At 42.6% G+C, this 20,190-nt stretch overlaps 1 protein-coding gene across 1 annotated transcript in view; it reads left to right on the forward strand.

Annotated features, from left to right (window-relative positions):
* The first annotated feature begins 3,147 nt into the window (after positions 1-3,147).
* The window catches only part of polr2a (RNA polymerase II subunit A), a 28,752-nt gene continuing 11,709 nt past the window's right edge, over positions 3,148-20,190 (forward strand). Inside the window, exons 1-20 of the mRNA XM_063187150.1 lie at positions 3,148-3,471; positions 4,350-4,482; positions 4,734-4,870; positions 5,235-5,408; positions 6,002-6,283; positions 10,167-10,328; positions 10,747-10,967; positions 11,199-11,331; positions 11,457-11,581; positions 11,881-12,091; positions 12,427-12,636; positions 12,973-13,141; positions 13,542-13,636; positions 14,207-14,410; positions 14,869-15,091; positions 15,926-16,109; positions 16,990-17,161; positions 17,648-17,753; positions 18,618-18,823; positions 19,621-19,884. Of these exons, the coding sequence (XP_063043220.1) occupies positions 3,385-3,471; positions 4,350-4,482; positions 4,734-4,870; positions 5,235-5,408; positions 6,002-6,283; positions 10,167-10,328; positions 10,747-10,967; positions 11,199-11,331; positions 11,457-11,581; positions 11,881-12,091; positions 12,427-12,636; positions 12,973-13,141; positions 13,542-13,636; positions 14,207-14,410; positions 14,869-15,091; positions 15,926-16,109; positions 16,990-17,161; positions 17,648-17,753; positions 18,618-18,823; positions 19,621-19,884 (3,498 nt within the window). The 5' untranslated portion in view covers positions 3,148-3,384. The remainder of the gene's footprint in view (positions 3,472-4,349; positions 4,483-4,733; positions 4,871-5,234; positions 5,409-6,001; positions 6,284-10,166; positions 10,329-10,746; positions 10,968-11,198; positions 11,332-11,456; positions 11,582-11,880; positions 12,092-12,426; positions 12,637-12,972; positions 13,142-13,541; positions 13,637-14,206; positions 14,411-14,868; positions 15,092-15,925; positions 16,110-16,989; positions 17,162-17,647; positions 17,754-18,617; positions 18,824-19,620; positions 19,885-20,190) is intronic.

Genomic DNA, 20,190 nt, shown 5'->3' on the forward strand with positions numbered 1-20,190 from the left:
TTTCAACAGGTACACAATATTTTAATACAAGACAGAACCACCTACAAAATGGCATGGCAGGTTAGACACTACAGTTAAGGCAATTTCTTCTTAATTCTTATTTCTCTCTTACTTTTCAAAAGCCAACTAATGAGGTTAAATGTGGAACTATTGTGAATCCAGCAAGGTTGATACAAAACACATTATGCCAGAGAAAACTGTATCAAACAGCTAAAACACACAAGACTGACTTCTTACTTAGCTCTTAACATTTGGCAGGAAGTCCATGTCTGATCACTGTCAAGCACAACCACTAAACAAACACAGGCCAGTTTCAGGTGTGTACCAAGTTGTGTACAGGATTAGACCTACAGTATTGTGTAACTGCAGTGATAAGTCCCTGTTGTGTTCATCATAGAACTGGATGCTAGGCTAACCAGAACTAGTAAACAGGGCCAGCCTGATTAAACGCAGCTAGAAAAACGGCTTACAAATAAACCAAAGACACGCTTGAATGGTGTATTACCGAGCATATCATACATGTCTCTTCGGTATAGTATCTGGTTCTCGCGAAGAACAACCTAAACACTGCTAATAGCTATTTGCACACCAACATGGAGCCAAGAGTTACACAATCTAGCAGGCGCGTCCTCGCTAAAGAACCCGCCCAGCACGTCCACTGCCGGGGAAGGGGCGCTTTCCAATATCCCAGGCTAATAAGGCCTCGTTTGTGTGTCTACAATCCTCCACACAGTCCGCCATGTTGTCGATTGATTTCAAAACAAATACGAGGTATGATACGTTGCCAATCTCGAACGAAATATCAAAAAATGCATGGTTTATTCCACGTATATAAGCAACATGCCAAATGCTTCACCTTGGGCTTTACATAGCCTGTAATTATGGCGTTTGATCAATCGTAGCAAAGTCTATCCACCCTTTACAAACTTGACCCCTTATTTTAACAATTGTTTCGTTGAATACACTCGTTACACAACAGGCCCAATAATAACACCTGAAGCTGGAAGTACAACGACGACAGTCAACTTATCTAGCCTAGGCCTACTACTGGCTAACAGTAGCCTACAGTTCTTTTTGAACAAGTTCCCAAAGTAACACCCAATTGCCAACATTGATAACTCTTTTTTAACAAAACTTTCTGTACACATGCATCACACAACTCAAGAGCATAAGATAATAGGCTGTCTGAATCTAATGGCTAGCAACATTATGAGATGGATGGTTAATCAACTCGAGGATTTCCCCAGAACCCAGACAGTACCAAGATACCTTAGCCATTCAGTTGTCTCGTGTTGAGAGCCTGAAGAATTAGCTTGCTAGTAAGCTAGGCTTGAACACAACCCTATTTTGTTAGCATTTCGTGTCACGTTAAACTAATATTACACTATGCGCATTACAGTAGAGGACATATTATAGAAATTGCTATTGAGCAATTGAGGTTGACTACCCGGCTTGTAGGCCAGTTGAGTGCTAGAGGCAGCAGACACTAGCCAGCTATGAGGGACTAACTAGACCTCTGAAAAACTAGACAACTACAGTAGGTTGGTGTTATTTAGTGACATATCTGCAATATTTCCACTACTTCTTTTGACAATCTGTTTGAAAATATCAATAATGTCCTCACGCGGTTTCTTACAGCTTTAACTTGAATCTACGCAGCTTTATTTCACGGCAGACAACGCTGTCTATTGTTCACTTTAGCCAACACACAACATACCATCGTACAGACAACTGATATTCCCAACTGGCGGCCATATTTCCATGTTGAGCTGTAACTTCAGTCAATATTAACATGACGATAAATTATACTCTACCGACCTTCTCGGAAAAAATCACAGTTTCTGATCCATTTGCTTGGACTAAATATATTAACAATCCATTATATATTTCTCATACACACTGGCGCAGAAACATACCAGAGGACAATCTAAGGAATTCACTACCAGCTTTGCTAGCCAGGTAGCTACTTTCTTGGTTAGCACAATCGCCATTGAATAGTATTAGCCAGACCTAGCAAGCGGCAACTTAGTTTGTAGACTATTCTACGCCAGAATAGCCATATTACTAACAAAATACCCCAACTAAATGTGAGTTGAACCAAATATACACATTAGCCAACCTCACAGGCAATTGAACTCCAGACCGGTGCAGAATATATGAAATGTTAATGCTAGCATTGGAGTGGCCCTGTCGAAAAAATGAATTATATCCATAATAATCTTTTTGAGTATGCAAAATGCAACAACCGACTGGTTTTCTAACAGCCAAATGATCATCTCTGTGTTTCAACGTGAAAAAAGTAACTAAATGTCTTAGATTTGTTTAGTAAGGCTTTCAGGGCACTTTCCAAAGATGCATACCGCCATCAGAGCAACTGGTCCCGGTAGGTGTTCCACGCGAGTCCGGGGATCGGCTCAGACTCCCGTAAAAATAAGACAAGGTAAAAAGGGAAAAAATCACCTCGCAGTGGGGTGAAAAGAAGATCGAAAAATAACCCATTTCGCGAAAATCTGCGTTGAATATAAACAAACGTCCTCAAATACACAATTTTAAACTTCCTATAACGGGTTAGGCCCTGCGCGCGAGCTTCTTTTCCAAGAGTCGTAGCTGATCCAGAGCAAGACGAACGAGACAACGCGGATTTTTTTTATTTTTGCTCAGAGGGAAAAATATCGTTCGGCAAAGATCGGTAGTGTTCGGAATATAGGCGGGTCTAACGAAATGCATTCCTACATCAACTAATCTCGCACGTTATTGGTGGAGGTGGATGGAGTAATATATATTAATGATTAAATTGGCGAATCGTCATTCAAGATATTGCATATGTATGATTTTGTATCCAAGTAGCCAGCAAAGCCCCGCCTTTGATGCATGTAAACCAATCATATCGGTATTGATGTTGATGTCATAGATTTATATGCTTCCTATTCGCGTACGAAGAAGCGTGCGATTTCACTGGCTGTACGTAGATTTTGTTGAATTATTCATGATATCTTCCCCAACAGCCAATTAACGTTTTACTACAGAGTTCGTGAGCCCGCCTTCTGACTGTTCAGCCCCTGCCGTGATGAGTGTGTAAACCTGTAGCGCAGCGTGCAGTCTATATAAAGCCGTGTGTGAGCCTTTCAGCTTCAGATGCGCTTAGGGCGCACAGGAGAGTAGTTCAGGAAAAGGGAAGGGGATAGCAGTTAGCCAGAGTAGTTAGGAAAAAGTCCTATAAACATAGGCACATTGTGAACAATCAACGTGGGTCCCTCGGAGCCCGCCATCGGAGGCATTCCGGTCGCTATTGGGGGCCAGGAGAGAGTCTTGGTGGCGTTTTAAAGCGGTTCCTTCTTTCAAAGCGGCGTGCCGGGGGAGGACGCGTCTCTTTGAATAGACAGGATGCACGGACCGCCCTCCAGCGACAGCGCATGCCCATTGCGCCTCATCAAGAGAGTGCAATTCGGCATCATCAGTCCAGATGAGCTTGTAGGTTTTGTCTTGGGGAGGGGGGGATTCAATCTGTTACCTGTGCTATGATGTTGCATCCATACATAATTCCGATAGTTTACGATGTTACAGTTTCATAGTCAAGGATAACGGATTGTCTGTAGTGAACGTTGGCATGTAGTTAGCTTAGCTGGTTACCTTCTGCTAGCCTGCAAGCTAACACATGCTGATAGCTAGGAAGCGCATGTTTGAGGAAGTTGGGACAAACTTTTCTGCACATTTTGTAACATCTACACGAGACAATGCCCAAGTATATTAAACTTCAATTGGCGAATTTACGTCTTCATCACACAATGTTTACACCTATTTGTCCCGAATGTATCCGTTAGCCATTCAGCTAACTACTATGTGAGAGCTTTGCTGTGATACTGTCTCAGCCAGTCAGTGATTCACCACCACCTGTAGAAATAGCCCCTTAGTCATTGCCCCCATTTCTTTACACAGTTGATAATATAATAAAATCTATATGAAATATGCTGTTTAGCATGTTCTGTCCCCTTACCTGTATCCTATATTAGTTATGGTTCGTTGTCGAATGAAACTGCGACTGTTTCAGTAAATTAATTGAATGTTCCTCCCAAATGTAAGCTGAGACCATCCAGCTGTCAGTAATCACATTTACTTTCTTATTTAATTAATTTATCGATTGTCTGTGTTTGATGCTTGCATAATTTCATTAAAGTTATCAACCTGACAGTTAAACTTGCATTGTCAAAGTTTCCTCATTTGCATCTAACGTGGGTCAGTGTTGTGTCTGTTGCTGTCCTGTCACCGGTCATTTTGTTCCATGTTGAGAGCCTTGATATTAATGTGATTATTGATAACACGTGTTGTCTGTCTGTGTGTGTCTTTATTAGAAACGGATGTCCGTCACAGAAGGAGGAATCAAGTACTCCGAAACCACAGAAGGTGGCCGCCCCAAGCTGGGGGGTCTTATGGACCCCCGGCAAGGGGTCATTGAGAGGTCGGGAAGGTGCCAGACATGTGCAGGTACTGCTCCTGGATCTACAGACTGCACTGGTGGTCACAAGACCTACTGTTTATAGTTCAAGTTTGGCACATACCTACCAGAGAGACTGGATGAGATATAATACTCTTACAATCTCTTTACGTATTGTTCATGACGTACAGAAGTATCCAGCTGTGAAGCATTTACAGTGTTTACATTAAAACGTAAAGCAAAAACACACACACATACCATGGGAAAGGCTAATTCTTCAATTGTTGTTTTCGTTGCCCAGGTAACATGGCAGAGTGCCCCGGTCACTTTGGCCACATTGAGTTGGCCAAGCCGGTGTTTCACGTCGGCTTCATCACCAAAATTCAGAAGGTTCTTCGTTGTGTCTGTTTCTTTTGCTCCAAGCTTCTAGTGGATTCCGTGAGTAATATATTCTTTGTCTTAATTCACTGAATATCTCACAAGAAATACAAAATACAGCGCCTTGCATACATACACAAACAGTATCTTGCCTGTATGTATCCACTTGAAGTCAAACACACAAGCACCCCTCCAAAATGTTAAGATTGTCTGTCTAGATTTTCCATCCCTTCACAATATGCCATTTCAGTTCAAAGCATTGAGCTATCCCATTTTCAAAGAGTGCAAACCCTAATGAGCTCTTGTGGAGCAGGGCTGTGTCTCCACGTATCTTACAAAATGTTTGGACGACTACTGTTCTCCAGATATCTGGTGCAGAACTGAAAAGTGATGTTATGCCGAAATTCTTTTTTTCTTACACCAGAATAACCCGAAGATCAAAGACATCCTGGCTAAGTCGAAGGGGCAGCCACGGAAGCGCTTGACCCACGTCTACGACCTCTGCAAAGGCAAGAACATCTGCGAGGGTGGTGAGGAGATGGACAACAAGTTTGGAATGGAGCAGCAGGAGAACGATGAGGACCTGACCAAGGAGAAGGTACTGGACATTAGCCATCGTCATAACAAATACAGTAGTTTCAAAGACATAATATAATTTCTCCACCAGATATGGTTCCAGAACTCTATTCTACACCTCAAATTTGGTTATACTGTAATGCGTTATGAATTATGAGTTAATTTTCTGCAGTAAAGGTACTTTATTATTTAATCCCAGTGGGAATTAAGGTGTAAACAGCATACACCGTACACGTGAACAGTAATGCAGTACACAGTGCACAGATCCAAGCCGTCATATACAACTCTTGCATATATTGGCCATCACTCGCTCATCCCCACACTTGTCTCTATGCATACATTCACTTATGTTTGAAATGTCGAATGGATACTTGTCATCCTAATTTACATTATATATACAATTCAGGGGTTTGGTGTTAAAAGCAGCTATGTTATGAAAAGGTGTTGCAGAACATAACATAAATACACGTATATGGTATTATAAAACCACAGATGACTCGTATATGGCACTCGCATTATCCCATACTCTGATTGCTGTTTCTTAAAACCTGACCCAGAAAGTTGTCAGAATCCCAACCCCACCTCCTGACCTTTCACCTCTCCCCCTCTTTGCAGGGTCATGGCGGCTGCGGGCGCTACCAGCCCATCATCCGGCGCACGGGCCTGGAGCTTTACGCCGAGTGGAAGCACGTGAACGAGGACTCACAGGAGAAGAAGATCCTGCTCAGCCCCGAGCGCGTGCACGAGATCTTCAAGCGCATCTCGGACGAGGAGGACGTCATCCTGGGCATGGACCCCAAGTTCTCCAGGCCCGAGTGGATGATCCTCACCGTGCTGCCCGTGCCACCCCTCGCCGTCCGGCCCGCCGTGGTCATGCAGGGCTCCGCCAGAAATCAGGTGAGCAGACGGGGGTCCGCCAACTACATTGTACTACCTCATCGGAATGATCCTCCACCAGTGGATGGTGGCGTGCCTGAGAGAATTGTCTGCTCCTTACTGCTCTCCTTCGTTAGGGCTCACTTAGAAACATGGGTGATTCTCACGAAATCACGAGAAAAAGATGTCACAAAGCATTTTTATAATTAAAGTTAACTGTATGAAAATAGAAAATATATCAATAAAAGCACCTTTTTATTTACTATATTGCTCATCATTCCAAATCGGTACTTCTATTACTCAATTTGTCATTTTTTCACATTTAATGGTAAATTTCTCATTACCGCAACGCGTCCACAACTAAAATTGTGCCGTATAAGATGGAAATATTATAAATTAAAAAGATATAAAAGAATACATTTCAGGAAATAACATACTACAAATAGGCACAAATAAAGTACATTGGGTATTTGGTGACTGTTGGTTAAGACAGTGAAAATAATAAAAAAAAGAAACGTGTCCAACACCAACTTTCTCATTCTCCGCAACAACTTTGCATCAGTGATAAAATCAACAAGGAACAAATATTTGCAATGCTTTTTGTTGGATGGGGACAGAATTGACTGTAACACTCAAGATGTTTACCAGGCAAGCAGCTATATTTTTCTCTCTCAAGACAAAAGTTAAAACTTTCTTCTTATAGCACCCATGTAACTTTTTAATTCTCATTACCGCAACGTGACATTATGAAGTCTTAAAAAAATATTTCTGCTTTTATTTTTCTATTATCATATACCCTATTATGGTCTAAACATAAACAACTGAGAAAAGTTTAGCTGACCTTCATGGTGCTCCTACAGCTTGTGATAAAGGTTAAGGTCACTCATCCTCCGCAACACCATTATCATACACCGCAATGTTGCGGTAGTGAGATTCAATGTTTCGGTGGATGAGAATACATTGAAAATACATTGTACATTGAGAATGCATTGAGGAATCGTTATACATCTTAGGATGTAACTTAACATTTTATTACATTATATTAAATTATTTTATTGCGCATTAATAAATATTATATTATAAAGGATGTGAATGTATAATAACAGCTCATTTTTATACACATCATAACATTTTCACACATTTATCCCCGCACCCCCTCTACAGTGTCTAACCCAACACAGCCCCGACGACCCCAGCCACCCCTTACTACTCTTGTTGCCATTAGAAGCCATGACTCATCACAGATGTTTCTGAACAGTGGGGTCCCCCAGGGATCCATTCTGAGACCATTATTCTTCAATCTGTATGCCACTCGAACAAATGTTCAAGAATAACTCAACGGTACTTATCTATATCCCCAAATGACTACAGCCCTCTTAAATCGCTCTATCATTAGCCTGGTCCTGACCATCCCATAATACTACCATTTCCATTTCGTATTCATGGTCTGGACTTTGTTTGATCTGACGCGATTGCAGGAAGCAGAAAGGACATTTTTGTGAAAAAAACAGGATTTAACTTATACGTTGTTGAACAAACATGTCTGACGTTTATCTGTGGCGATGTAGGACCGTTTAACAGACATGTCTGACAGAACACCCTACCGTAGGATAAAATTACAATGCTGGACCGTTTTGTCAGAACACCGGAGAAAATCCTACCGCTCAACATCGCTCCACAGAAGACAGGTACCAGACGTAGTGCGGAGCCAAGTGTCTTGGCGGAAGTACGTAGGATGGCGCGCGAGGCTACTCTATCATTGCATTGACCAAATTAAAAGTTGGATGTCTCACAATTTCCTTCAGCTGAACACAGATAAAACTGAAGCAATTATATTTGGGAAAAGGGAGGAGAGAATAAAGATTACTACTTTCCTGGAAAATAAGGGGCCTGAAAGCAAGGGATACAGTTAAAAACCTTGGTGTCCTTATTGACAGCAACCTAAACTTTAATAATCACATGGAAGCCATGAATAAGTCTGCATTTTACCACCTAAACACATTTCTAAATGTAGAGGCCTTATGTCAAAACATGATCTGGAGGTGCTAATACATGTCTTCATTTTAATAGGTTTGATTACTGCAATAGCCTTTTTACAGGCCTCCCTAAAAAGAGCATCTAACAATTGAAGAAGCTAATCCAAAATGCGACGGCAAAGGTTCTTACAAAAAACCACAGTACTCCACATTTGAGATCACTCCATTGGCTCCCAGTGAGCTACATAATTGATTTTAAGGCATTACTTCTTGTTTAAAATAGTAAATGGAATTGGACCCATCTACAGGGTATCTACTGGATATGTTTCAGTGGTATGCACCAAGGTCCAGGTCACTAATGTCAACGGAGAAGAATTTGCAGCTGGAACTGTAATTCCAAAAGTCAAAACAAAGTGAGGTAGCCTTTAGCTCCTACACTGCAAAGCTTTGGAACCAGCTTCCAGATGATGTACAGAAAAATGCACTCACTATTGATTGACTCTAACTTCTTTCTTTCTTTCTTTTTGCTTTTATTTGTTTGTGAAACACATTGAATTGCACTTATGTATGAAATGCGCTATACAAATAAACTTGCCTTGCCCTCAAATGACTCAGGCCCCACACTCCCCCTCCTTGCTGCACCCCTCCTTTCGCTACCACCCCATAACTGCCATCAGGCTTTTTCTAGTAATGGGGGGATATATATTGCCAAAAAACATAGATAGCATTTGTCCCCCCAGATGGCACCAAGGGCCAAAATTTTGGGCCATTGCTCAAGGCCTAATGCCATATTGTGTTGAATATGGCTGAGCCGTATGAAAGTTACAGTGATAGGTAAGTGTTAATTGTTGAATATTCACAGATTTCATACTCAATTTGCTTGTTGTGGAAACATTTCACAAAGATATTATCTGTTGAATGGGAATCCTATACAATAATTCTCATCTCCGAAACATTGAATCTCATTTCCGAAACATCATTCTCATTACCGCAACGCATGTTTATTTGCAAATTAATGATATACTACAAACTGCTTTAAGTTTGTAATGGTATATAGATAAATTATGGTGCTTCATATATCACCTGCATAGAAAAAATATATATAAAAGTATTTTTCCAGTAAGATATCCTAAAAAGACAGATTATAAATCATTAAGTGTGTTGCGGTAATGAGACAAATCATAAAATTGGAATAAAATATTGAACTTAAAATACAATAATTCCTGGTTTGTAATACACAGCTTAACATAACTGTTACAAATATTCAGTTAAAAAGTGCCAAAAACATAACTTTTTAAACATTTTTCTAATGTGAACTTGTGTTGCGGTAATGAGAATTTCTTGTGCTCAGGCAGACAAAAACTCCATTAAATATAGATAAAAAATGTGATAAAATGACTAAAACGTGTGTTTGTAACAACTTTAGACTTCAATCTTTCATTCCAAAAAGAAAATTTGCCTTCAAAAGACTTTTTAAAATTTGGGAGTGTGAACCGTTTTACATCTGATTTTCGTGAGAATCACCCACATGGGAAACTGCCTTGATGTGACTACCCTGGAGCATTATAGGATTAATAAAAATTAAAATGTTATTGATTTTAATATTCACAATTATTTGATAAACTGGGCAACTGTGGCCCAATAATAATGATTAGGGTGTCATTCGGTGAGTCAGAATGTTGATCCAGGGACTCTAACCAATATCCTGTATCTAAAAACTAGCCCAAGGCTAAAACTGGTGTGATGCATGAAATGGAAACATTTATGTTTTAATTGCACATGGTCCTAATAAACCTGCTTGATTGATTGATAAATAATTGTAAGCCACTTTGAATAAAAGCATCAGCCGAAGTAATGTAGGGTTATATATTAAATAGTGTCAATCCCAGCTTTAGAAAGTTTAAAAACTCTTTCTCTGTGCCCCGCAGGACGACTTGACCCACAAGTTGGCCGACATCGTAAAGATCAACAACCAGCTGCGTAGGAACGAGCAGAGCGGCGCGGCGGCTCACGTCATCGCAGAGGACGTCAAGCTGCTGCAGTTCCACACCGCCACCATGGTGGACAACGAGCTGCCCGGCCTGCCCAGGGTACACACACACACACACACACACACACACACACACACACACACACACACACACACACACACACACACACACACACACACTTACCTTGAAAAGAAATTCTCCCGTGTAGTACTATTGTTTTCTTTAAATGGGCACGCTTCCCAGAATTCAGATTTTTTTTTTCTGTGGAAAAAAATTAAGCTGCATTTTACAGAATGATTGCACTCGACAGTAAAACTATACAACTACCAGTGGAAAGGGTTAAATATTAACACCCGTAAAATTTCAACACTGGTCAAGACTAGTCCTTTCTGAAATATAATAAAACAAAAAAATCTGTAAAATTATACATTAGTTCAGGAAAACATTACAGGATTTAAGTTGGGCAAAAAGTGTTGAGAAATCGTGGTCATACCATTTGTTGTTTTTCTGATCATAGGCCATGCAGAAGTCTGGTCGTCCACTGAAGTCAATCAAGCAGCGTCTAAAGGGTAAGGAGGGTCGCGTTCGTGGTAACCTGATGGGGAAGCGTGTGGACTTCTCGGCCCGAACGGTCATCACGCCCGACCCCAACCTGCAGATCGACCAGGTGGGCGTACCCCGCTCCATCGCCGCCAACATGACCTTCCCCGAAATCGTCACGCCCTTCAACATTGACAGGTGAGCAGGACCGGAACCCTTAAATCCCATATGTGTATTATTGGTTTAGTTTGCTCCTATTGAGTTGTTTAAGCTGCAAAAGTCTAGAGTTATCTATTAAGTCTATTATAAGGATCAGATATTAAAAAAATTTGCACCCACAAAAAATACGTTTCTGTACTGTAAGCCATTTTCAAAAGTATATTTCAGTTTTCTGCTCGCTGACTTTGCTTCTTGTACCTCTCCCATAAGACTTCAAGAGCTGGTCAGCAGAGGCAACAGCCAGTACCCTGGAGCAAAGTACATCATCCGAGACAACGGAGACCGTATCGACCTGCGGTTTCACCCCAAACCAAGTGACCTTCATCTTCAGATCGGCTACAAGGTAATCACGTTAACAGCTTCATATTTAGCGAGTAAGTCATGAACAAGATGCACAAAGTGCACAAACGTTGTCGATATGAATTTTCAAGCATTTTTTTGTTTTGCCTGCCTCTCTCTCTGTGTCAGGTGGAACGACACATGTGTGATGGAGACATCATCATCTTCAACAGACAGCCTACGCTGCACAAAATGTCTATGATGGGGCATCGAGTGCGAATCCTTCCATGGTCTACCTTCCGAATGAACCTCAGGTGTGCTACAAAAGCCATACAAGTGCAATTTTAATTAATCTGAAAATTGATTTTACCATCAAGGCAGTTGGAATGGGGTTGCTTTTTTTTCTTAATACAAACATCAATACAGACACAATTATTTACCGTAGGATGCAAAATATATGGTAGTATTTCCATTTTCCTACCCAGACTAAAGTAGCTTGTCGTCTCCCTTCTCAGTGTGACGACCCCGTACAACTGATTCAACAAAAGAATTGGTATGGTTTCCATTTTCCCCCAGTGGGTTAAATGTAGTTTGTCCTTGTCCACATCTTCAGTGTGACGACCCCGTACAACGCCGACTTTGACGGAGACGAGATGAACCTGCATCTTCCCCAGTCGCTGGAGACGCGAGCGGAGATCCAGGAGCTGGCCATGGTGCCTCGTATGATCGTCACACCCCAGTCCAACAGGCCTGTCATGGGTATCGTGCAGGACACCCTCACCGCCGTGCGCAAGTTCACCAAGCGGGACGTCTTCATGGACAGGGTATGGCCTGCACGGAGTACTCTTTTTAACCTGAAAAGGGTCCCAAAAATGGTTAACAAATAAGTTAACTTTGTAGTAATACACTAATTTGTGCAGTTAAATATTAATTGATTAATCATTTCATCATTTTTCATCATGCTTCATCATTTTATTCTCAAAATAGACTGGGATTCACATATAAAAAGGCCTATAGTTCACTTCAAACATACGCATGCACAAAAACATAGGTCTTTGTAACAATCACATGGTGCAAAATCTCCAACAAATGAGCTTTCACACAAACAGGAAGTAAAGGCATGTAAACAGGAAGTGATGTCTTGTTCATCCCCCTGCAGGGTGAGGTGATGAACCTGCTGATGTTCCTGTCCACGTGGGACGGCAAGGTGCCGCAGCCGGCCATCCTGAAGCCGCGGCCGCTCTGGACGGGCAAGCAGGTGTTCAGCTTGATCATCCCGGGACACATCAACGTCATCCGAACGCACAGCACCCACCCTGACGAGGAGGACAGCGGGCCCTACAAACACATCTCCCCCGGAGACACCAAAGTACGCAGCTCACCGACTCGGACAAGTCTTATTTCCATTTCACATCGACCCTTTTTATTATCTAAAGCCGCATGGTCTTCTTTTACAATTAATCTACTGAACTTAAAAAACTATATATTGATTAGTTTAGTTGGTCACACGTACAGCCAGTAGTGAAATCCTCATTGTACTTATCCATAATATAAAGCATTAACCACAGAAAAAGACACTGACATAAAGTGAAGTTACCGCCTGTAGGATGCCATAATTCTGACTTGTCAGTGTTTGTAGGAGGAACGGGTCGGCCGTTTTGTGGCGTCTGTGTAACCGTCCACCTGTGCCCCTTGTCCCGTCCAGGTGATTGTGGAGAACGGCGAGCTGATCATGGGCATCCTTTGTAAGAAGTCTCTGGGTACGTCAGCCGGCTCCCTGGTCCACATCTCCTTCCTGGAGATGGGCCACGACATCACACGACTCTTCTACTCCAACATCCAGACTGTCGTCAACAACTGGCTGCTCATCGAGGGTAAGTATGCAAGATTCAGGCTCATGAGATTTTAAACAATTTTATTACAAATTTTGGTATGTTAGAGTTGAATGAACACATTCTAATGGTCTTGGGTTTAAATGCAACTTACAGCATGTTTATATGTGCTTCAGGGGATGAGATATTTAGGTTTTTATTGGCTGAGGGCATCTTTTCTTACAAAGGGCTTAGGCATTCAGCACCCTTTTTTGCAAGTGCTTTAGGCATCAAAGGGTTAATCTTATGATGTGTTACACAGGTTTAACAAACATTTTGGGAGCATTTGGGGTCTTTCATTTTATGGTTTCTGCCATTGAGTAATTTTATGGTTTCTGCCATTGAGTCGTTTATGCAGTGTCTCTGATGTGAGCGGTGTCTGCTTTGTTATTCCTCTCTCCAGGTCACTCCATTGGTATTGGTGACTCCATTGCTGATGCAAAGACCTACTTAGACATCCAGAACACCATCAAGAAGGCCAAACAGGATGTAATAGAGGTCAGTATGGAGGGGGGGTTTCAGCAACTATTTGTTCATCAGCATTTTCACAAATGGTTGATGAGCCCAAATAAAGGCAGAGAGTTATGAAAAGAGAAAGCAAGAAAATCAAGAACAGAAACTGGAACATCAAGGAAACTGAAACTTATGAAGACGAGCAGTCAACCTCTGCCTGATCATGGCAAAGAAAGTGAAATGTGCATAGTGTCCCAGAGGTTTGAGCTTGGGTGGGAAAAAAATTACTAACAAACATTTTTTATACAAAATGTGCATCATTTAACCTTACATGCATGATGTTAGTTTTACTAGCCAAACACACACTCACTAATGGGTCAAAGTAAATTGGACTTCTCTACCAGCCAAATTGAAATTTCACCAGCATTTTGCCAGTTGGCTGGTGTTAATTTAGAGCCCTGAATATGTGTGAAGAGAAATGGGTGTGAAGGCAAGTGAAATGCTTTCCAAAGCACCTCATTCCAGTCAAAAGGCCAAATCACTGCATTTTTGGCCTCGTCTAAACATGTCCTGTTCTCCATCCTTGACCTCCTCTCGTCTTGTCCTGACCTCCAGGTCATTGAGAAGGCCCACAACAACGAGCTGGAGCCCACCCCAGGTAACACGCTGCGACAGACCTTCGAGAACCAGGTCAACAGGATCCTGAACGACGCTCGAGACAAAACGGGTTCGTCCGCCCAGAAGTCCCTCTCTGAGTACAACAACTTCAAGTCCATGGTGGTGGCAGGCTCCAAAGGGTCCAAAATTAACATCTCGCAGGTATAAATCAGACATCAGGCCTGGGGTATTTATGTTTGACACCGTCAGTGGAATTGCCAGATAAACTAGGGGAAAATAGGCCCAAGGGAGAATATCTGTTTTAATCACTCCCTTTGGGACTACTTAAGAGTTGTTAGTTAGCACACTCTGCTGGCTGTATTTCCAGTAAATTGTGTGAACTCATTTTATTTATCCAGGCCATATTTCATATTAAATGAATTCACCTGCCTTTTAAAGAAATCTAATGATTCAATAAAAAAATAGACTATTTACAACATTTCATCTAATTTTATTTATTTCTTCAATTAAATAAAGACTGTGGGTGTGGCAACAATTGACAACATGGAAATTAATACTCTTATCAGAAAACCCTCCCATGTCTATATATTTGTGTAAGTGTAGGGTAGTAATTAAAACATGTATAAAACCTGCATTCCCTCATCTCCATCCCTGTGCAGGTTATTGCCGTGGTGGGGCAGCAGAACGTTGAGGGTAAGCGAATCCCCTTCGGCTTCAAGCACCGCACGCTCCCCCACTTCATCAAAGACGACTACGGCCCCGAGAGCAGAGGCTTCGTGGAGAACTCCTACCTGGCCGGCCTGACGCCCACCGAGTTCTTCTTCCACGCCATGGGAGGCAGAGAGGGACTTATCGACACAGCTGTCAAGACAGCTGAGACTGGTAAGGAGAGAGGAGGCTTACTGAGAACATGCATCTGCAGCCTTCAGAGCTACAATTTAAGTAAAATGTGCAAGGTTTCCTAACTAAAAAAAACATATTGCTTCCAACTTTATGCAATTTTTTCTTTTTTATTGGGAGCTCAGTTGGCATTGATCCTAAATGGACATGTGCCTATGGGGACCCATGGATCAATTCAGCCAGTGATTAATTTCTCAACCCTACCATATCTTTTTCCGCCTTAAGCTGGGCTTACACTGTGCGACTTTTGCCCCGATTTTGCCCCGAATTGGCACTCGCACGACTTTTTGAGAGTCGGGCCGATTTCTTGCTCAATCGCAGGTCAATCGTGAGTCTCGCATCGTGCAGTGTACATGGGGTAACGACAAGCGATTTCGCCTCACGATCGTGCAATCGCAGGGTCGCAAGAAAATCAAAACGGTTTGAAATTCTGGTCGTGGCTCGTGCGTAAATCGCACAGTTAAATCAGTGCTACGACCCGATTTGACACTTCACAGGCACAAATGTATAGGGCCGTGCGATTCGCTGTTGAGCGCGACTTCATTTCCACCTCAGGTGCGCATGTTCCCTCCTGCAGACCGGGGAAACATGCCTGTCGTGTCGTACGGTGGAAGCATTTCGCTCGCATCCGACTGTCGGCTCGTGTAGTGTGAGGACGTGAGTCGTGAGCTGTGAACTTTTAAACAGTGAAATTCCATCGTGCAATGTGAGCAGAAGCTTAAGACCCACGAGTGAAAATATCGCACAGTGTATGCCCGGCTTTAGTTTCTATGACTTTTTGTCGCCATCCTTCTTAAACGTTACTTCAAATCTCAGGTTACATCCAGCGTCGTCTGATCAAGTCTATGGAGTCTGTGATGGTGAAGTACGATGCCACGGTGCGAAACTCCATCAACCAGGTGGTGCAGCTGCGTTACGGCGAGGACGGCCTGGCAGGAGAGGCTGTGGAGTTCCAGAACCTCGCCACCCTCAAGCCCTCGCACCGCGCCTTCGAGAAGAAGTGAGTCCTCATGGCACGCCATTACCCACATATGCACGCATGCATACATTTAGCATACACTTTTACCCAAGTGAATTACAAGGGGTGAGCCTTGGTGAAAAGGTTAGTCCCAATGGCACGTCATTATAATAACATTATATTTCATATATTATACATTATATATAGCATACACTTGTATACAAGTGGAGCACAGGGAATAGGGCTTTTAGAAGAAGTGAGTCCCCGTGGCATAACATTGCAACATTTAGCATGCACTGCAGGTGGAGTACAGTGGGATTACAATACAACAACACACACACACACACATATACACTTGTATTCCACTTGTATCAATACATTTAGCAGACCCTTTTATCGAAGTCAAGTACAGGTTTGGGGAGCGCGTTGGAGTGAGTCGGCGAGGGCACAGTATAGCAGGGCACTGGGGAAACTAGGAGAAGGAAGTGGCGGATGATTGTGGTGTGCAGTTTTAGGGGCCCCTCTTGTAGATACCACTTTTGTATTTAGTGTCAACCTCAATTCAGATGTTTTTGAAACTTCAGGCTTTGCTGCAAAAAACACATGAGTATTGTTGGGTTGCATTAAGTAGTTCAAGGGCAAGCCTATTTTTTAAGTCAGGGTTTAAGCACAGTATAATGTGTAGTGTACCATCACTTCCTTAAATGATGTTGGTGAGATTGACTACCATATTTGTCTTATTTTGCTTGAGAAGTCATCAGAACTGGTCCTGAAAAGGCAGGCAGGGGTAAAGGGGATTAGGAAGTGTCCTGGCTCTAATCTAGACCACCTTTATCCCAGAAGAGCCTTTCCGTGACCCTTCCCCTTTAGCCATTGTTTTGGTTAACCTCTCCCTCTACTCTGTAATCTTCTTCTTCTCCAGGTTCAAGTTTGACTACAGCAACGAGCGGGCTCTGCGGCGTACCCTGCAGGAGGACGTGGTGAAGGACGTGCTGACCAACGCACACGTGCAGAGCGCCCTGGAACGCGAGTTCGAGAAGATGAAGGAGGACCGCGAGATCCTCAGAGCCATCTTCCCCACCGGAGACAGCAAGGTGGGACATCACGCACATATGTACACTTGTGCGCTCGCACAGACACACACACACTTGTAATGCGAGGGCTCACTAAAGGGGGGAAAATGCATGTTTTGATAACCTTCAGGCCTACACCTTGTGGGGAGTTCACTGATATGGCAGACATCTAGGGCTCTCCTTGCAATGACTCATATCTGCAAGCGGTTTATATTTGTCCACACCACCACTATAATCCCACATGTTTTTTAAATGATGTTTTGGCCATACACCTCATCACACATTTGACTTGTTATGGGAGTACATTGGTTTGGCACACTTAGCCATTTTTATATGAATGAACAAACACTGTGCTTGGCTATTCCTTCAACATCTTCCTTTTTATAAAAAATAATCAACTCACATATGCTAAACACAACTGCTATACTGTTTACTCTGCACCTCACATTAGGGCTTTCTTAGTTGAGGGTCTCCTGTGCTGATAGTAATCCCTCTTCTCTCCTCTAGGTGGTGCTGCCGTGCAACTTGGCCAGAATGATCTGGAACGCACAGAAGATTTTTCGCATCAACCCCCGAACTCCCACAGACCTCAACCCACTGCGGGTGATTGAGGGTACGTATACCCATCTCAACCTACGAGAGTAAAATTTGATTTAAAAAAAAAAAGATTTTTTAACTTTTATTAATCTCAAAGGAAATGAAGGTGTCGGTCAGCATACATAAATACAAAAAAGTAATTTGCCAACAAAATTGCGAACTGAGTTGATTGCGTAACGTGTTTGAGGCAGACAGACACTGATTATAATGTCCCTTAAGCAGTCAGCCAGTGTGTGTATGTGCGGTGACCTTAATGCCGGCGGGCAGTATTCCCTCTCCAATGCTATATAAAGCCGGTAGCCAGGCTCACGCCTCTATATAAAGAGTGCTCATGACTTAGAGCGGTGGGGGGATCACTGGCTAAACATGCTGTCCTCAGGGCAGAGGTGGTCTCCGATACTTCGCAACATTCAATACAGTATGCAGAGATCAGTATATTCTCGTGAATAAAAATAGCGTTTGCATTTCACCCAAAAACCATGGCAATTAAGTCTCTTACTTGACTATGCATTATTACACGTGTACAGCAAAGTTTGCACTTGAGTATGTTTTAAATGCCATAGGCATATCTAGTTGATGGGATTAAATGGTCTGTTCATGCCGTACTCTGCTAATTATTTTGGTACTAGTAAGCCAGATTACTTTGTATTATCTCTCACAATTTATTGTAGTTTTTAGCTGAATTTAGATTAAATTGTAACCTACACTTTTTTTGGAACTATACATTATTCCAGTTTATGCATTTTATCCATTTTTCAATTTATTTGAAGGGTTACATTGATGATGGTTTGGCTATTTGTTTCATATATTTTGATCTGTACTCACAGGTACCTTGTCAGTTACCAGGATGCATGTTTCATTGTCTGGTCTGTGCTTGCAGGTACCCACGAGCTGAGCAAGAAGCTGGTGATTGTGAACGGCGAGGACCCCCTGAGTCGGCAGGCGCAGCAGAACGCCACGCTGCTCTTCAACATCCACCTGCGCAGCACGCTCTGCTCGCGCCGCATGACCGAGGAGTTCCGGCTCAGCACCGAGGCCTTCGACTGGCTCCTCGGAGAGATCGAGACCAAATTCAACCAGTCCATCGTAAGCCACTTTAACACCCCGGGGATTAAAATCTCCCTTCACTTGCAGTGTGCGTCAGAACGTTTGTGCGTTTCAAATAATCAAAGCACACCATACAGCGTTCTCTCACACATAGTGGCCAGATAAGCAAGGTGACCAGAATGATGCTGTAGGAACCTTTAAAAAAAAAAAAAAGATATTGAGGCCACATTCAACCAGTCCACCGTAAGAAGCTTTAACCCAAGGATTACATGTCCTGGCTTTGATGTGTCTGAGAACTTGTGTGAGAAGACTACTTGTAGCGTGCTTTGGTTAATTGCAAGATGACACGAGTGATGCTGTAGACACAGTTTTTAGTCATTAGCTATCAAAAGGATGTACTTGATGAGAATATACCCAAATGTATTGTACTGAGATAATGGCACTAAATTGGAAAGAAAGTGCCTCTCGATTGTTAATGCATAATGAAATGCTGCTGGTGTATTCAGATTTCTACAAAGGGCATTTGGATCCCAGTATTGGTTCACTCAAATCTGCACAGAGATGATTGATAAGGTAGAGAAGATTCATAAACAATTTCTTCCGGGATCCATATGACGCAAGGCTCTAAACTGCAATCCTATGGCAGCCATACCCCTTTAGGAGAATAGGAGAATGATGGAGCTCAATGGAAAGTTACACCCATTCAGGAGACTCGACTAAATTCCACTTTGTTTAATCGGTGACGCGCCCCAAGACTCCTCTTGGTCTACCATGTTGAAAAAGCCCCCCAAAATATACTTTTAAAAAAACACCATCTTTCTTGTGTGTATCCACAGACTCACCCGGGTGAGATGGTGGGCGCCCTGGCTGCCCAGTCTCTGGGAGAGCCGGCCACCCAGATGACACTGAACACCTTCCATTACGCCGGCGTGTCTGCCAAGAACGTCACTTTGGGTGTGCCCCGTCTGAAGGAGTTGATCAACATCTCCAAGAAGCCCAAGACCCCCTCGCTCACAGTCTTCCTGGTGGGACAGGCGGCCAGGGACGCCGAGAGGGCCAAGGACATCCTGTGTCGCCTGGAGCACACCACACTGCGCAAGGTACCCACGCATACTAGAATACCAGTGGCCCTTCATTTGAACCTGTTGAAAGCAGTGGTGTGGTGGTTTGTAATACATATCCACTGCAGTAAAATTGTAAAATACTTGAAATTTGTGATTTTAAGTAGTAAGCATAATATTGTGGAGACTGTGTATTTGTATATTAACCTTCCACTGCGTTAATGATGGAACCTGCCTCACAATTCACAACTGCAGTGTTTGTGTTCAGAGTGTATAGCAATTACTCAATTGTGGTGTAATCACTACAGGGCTAAACCTACAACAAAAGTATAGTGCAATAGTGTC

Source organism: Engraulis encrasicolus, chromosome 21 (assembly GCF_034702125.1).
Source record: "Engraulis encrasicolus isolate BLACKSEA-1 chromosome 21, IST_EnEncr_1.0, whole genome shotgun sequence".
Taxonomy (NCBI): Eukaryota; Metazoa; Chordata; class Actinopteri; order Clupeiformes; family Engraulidae; genus Engraulis; species Engraulis encrasicolus.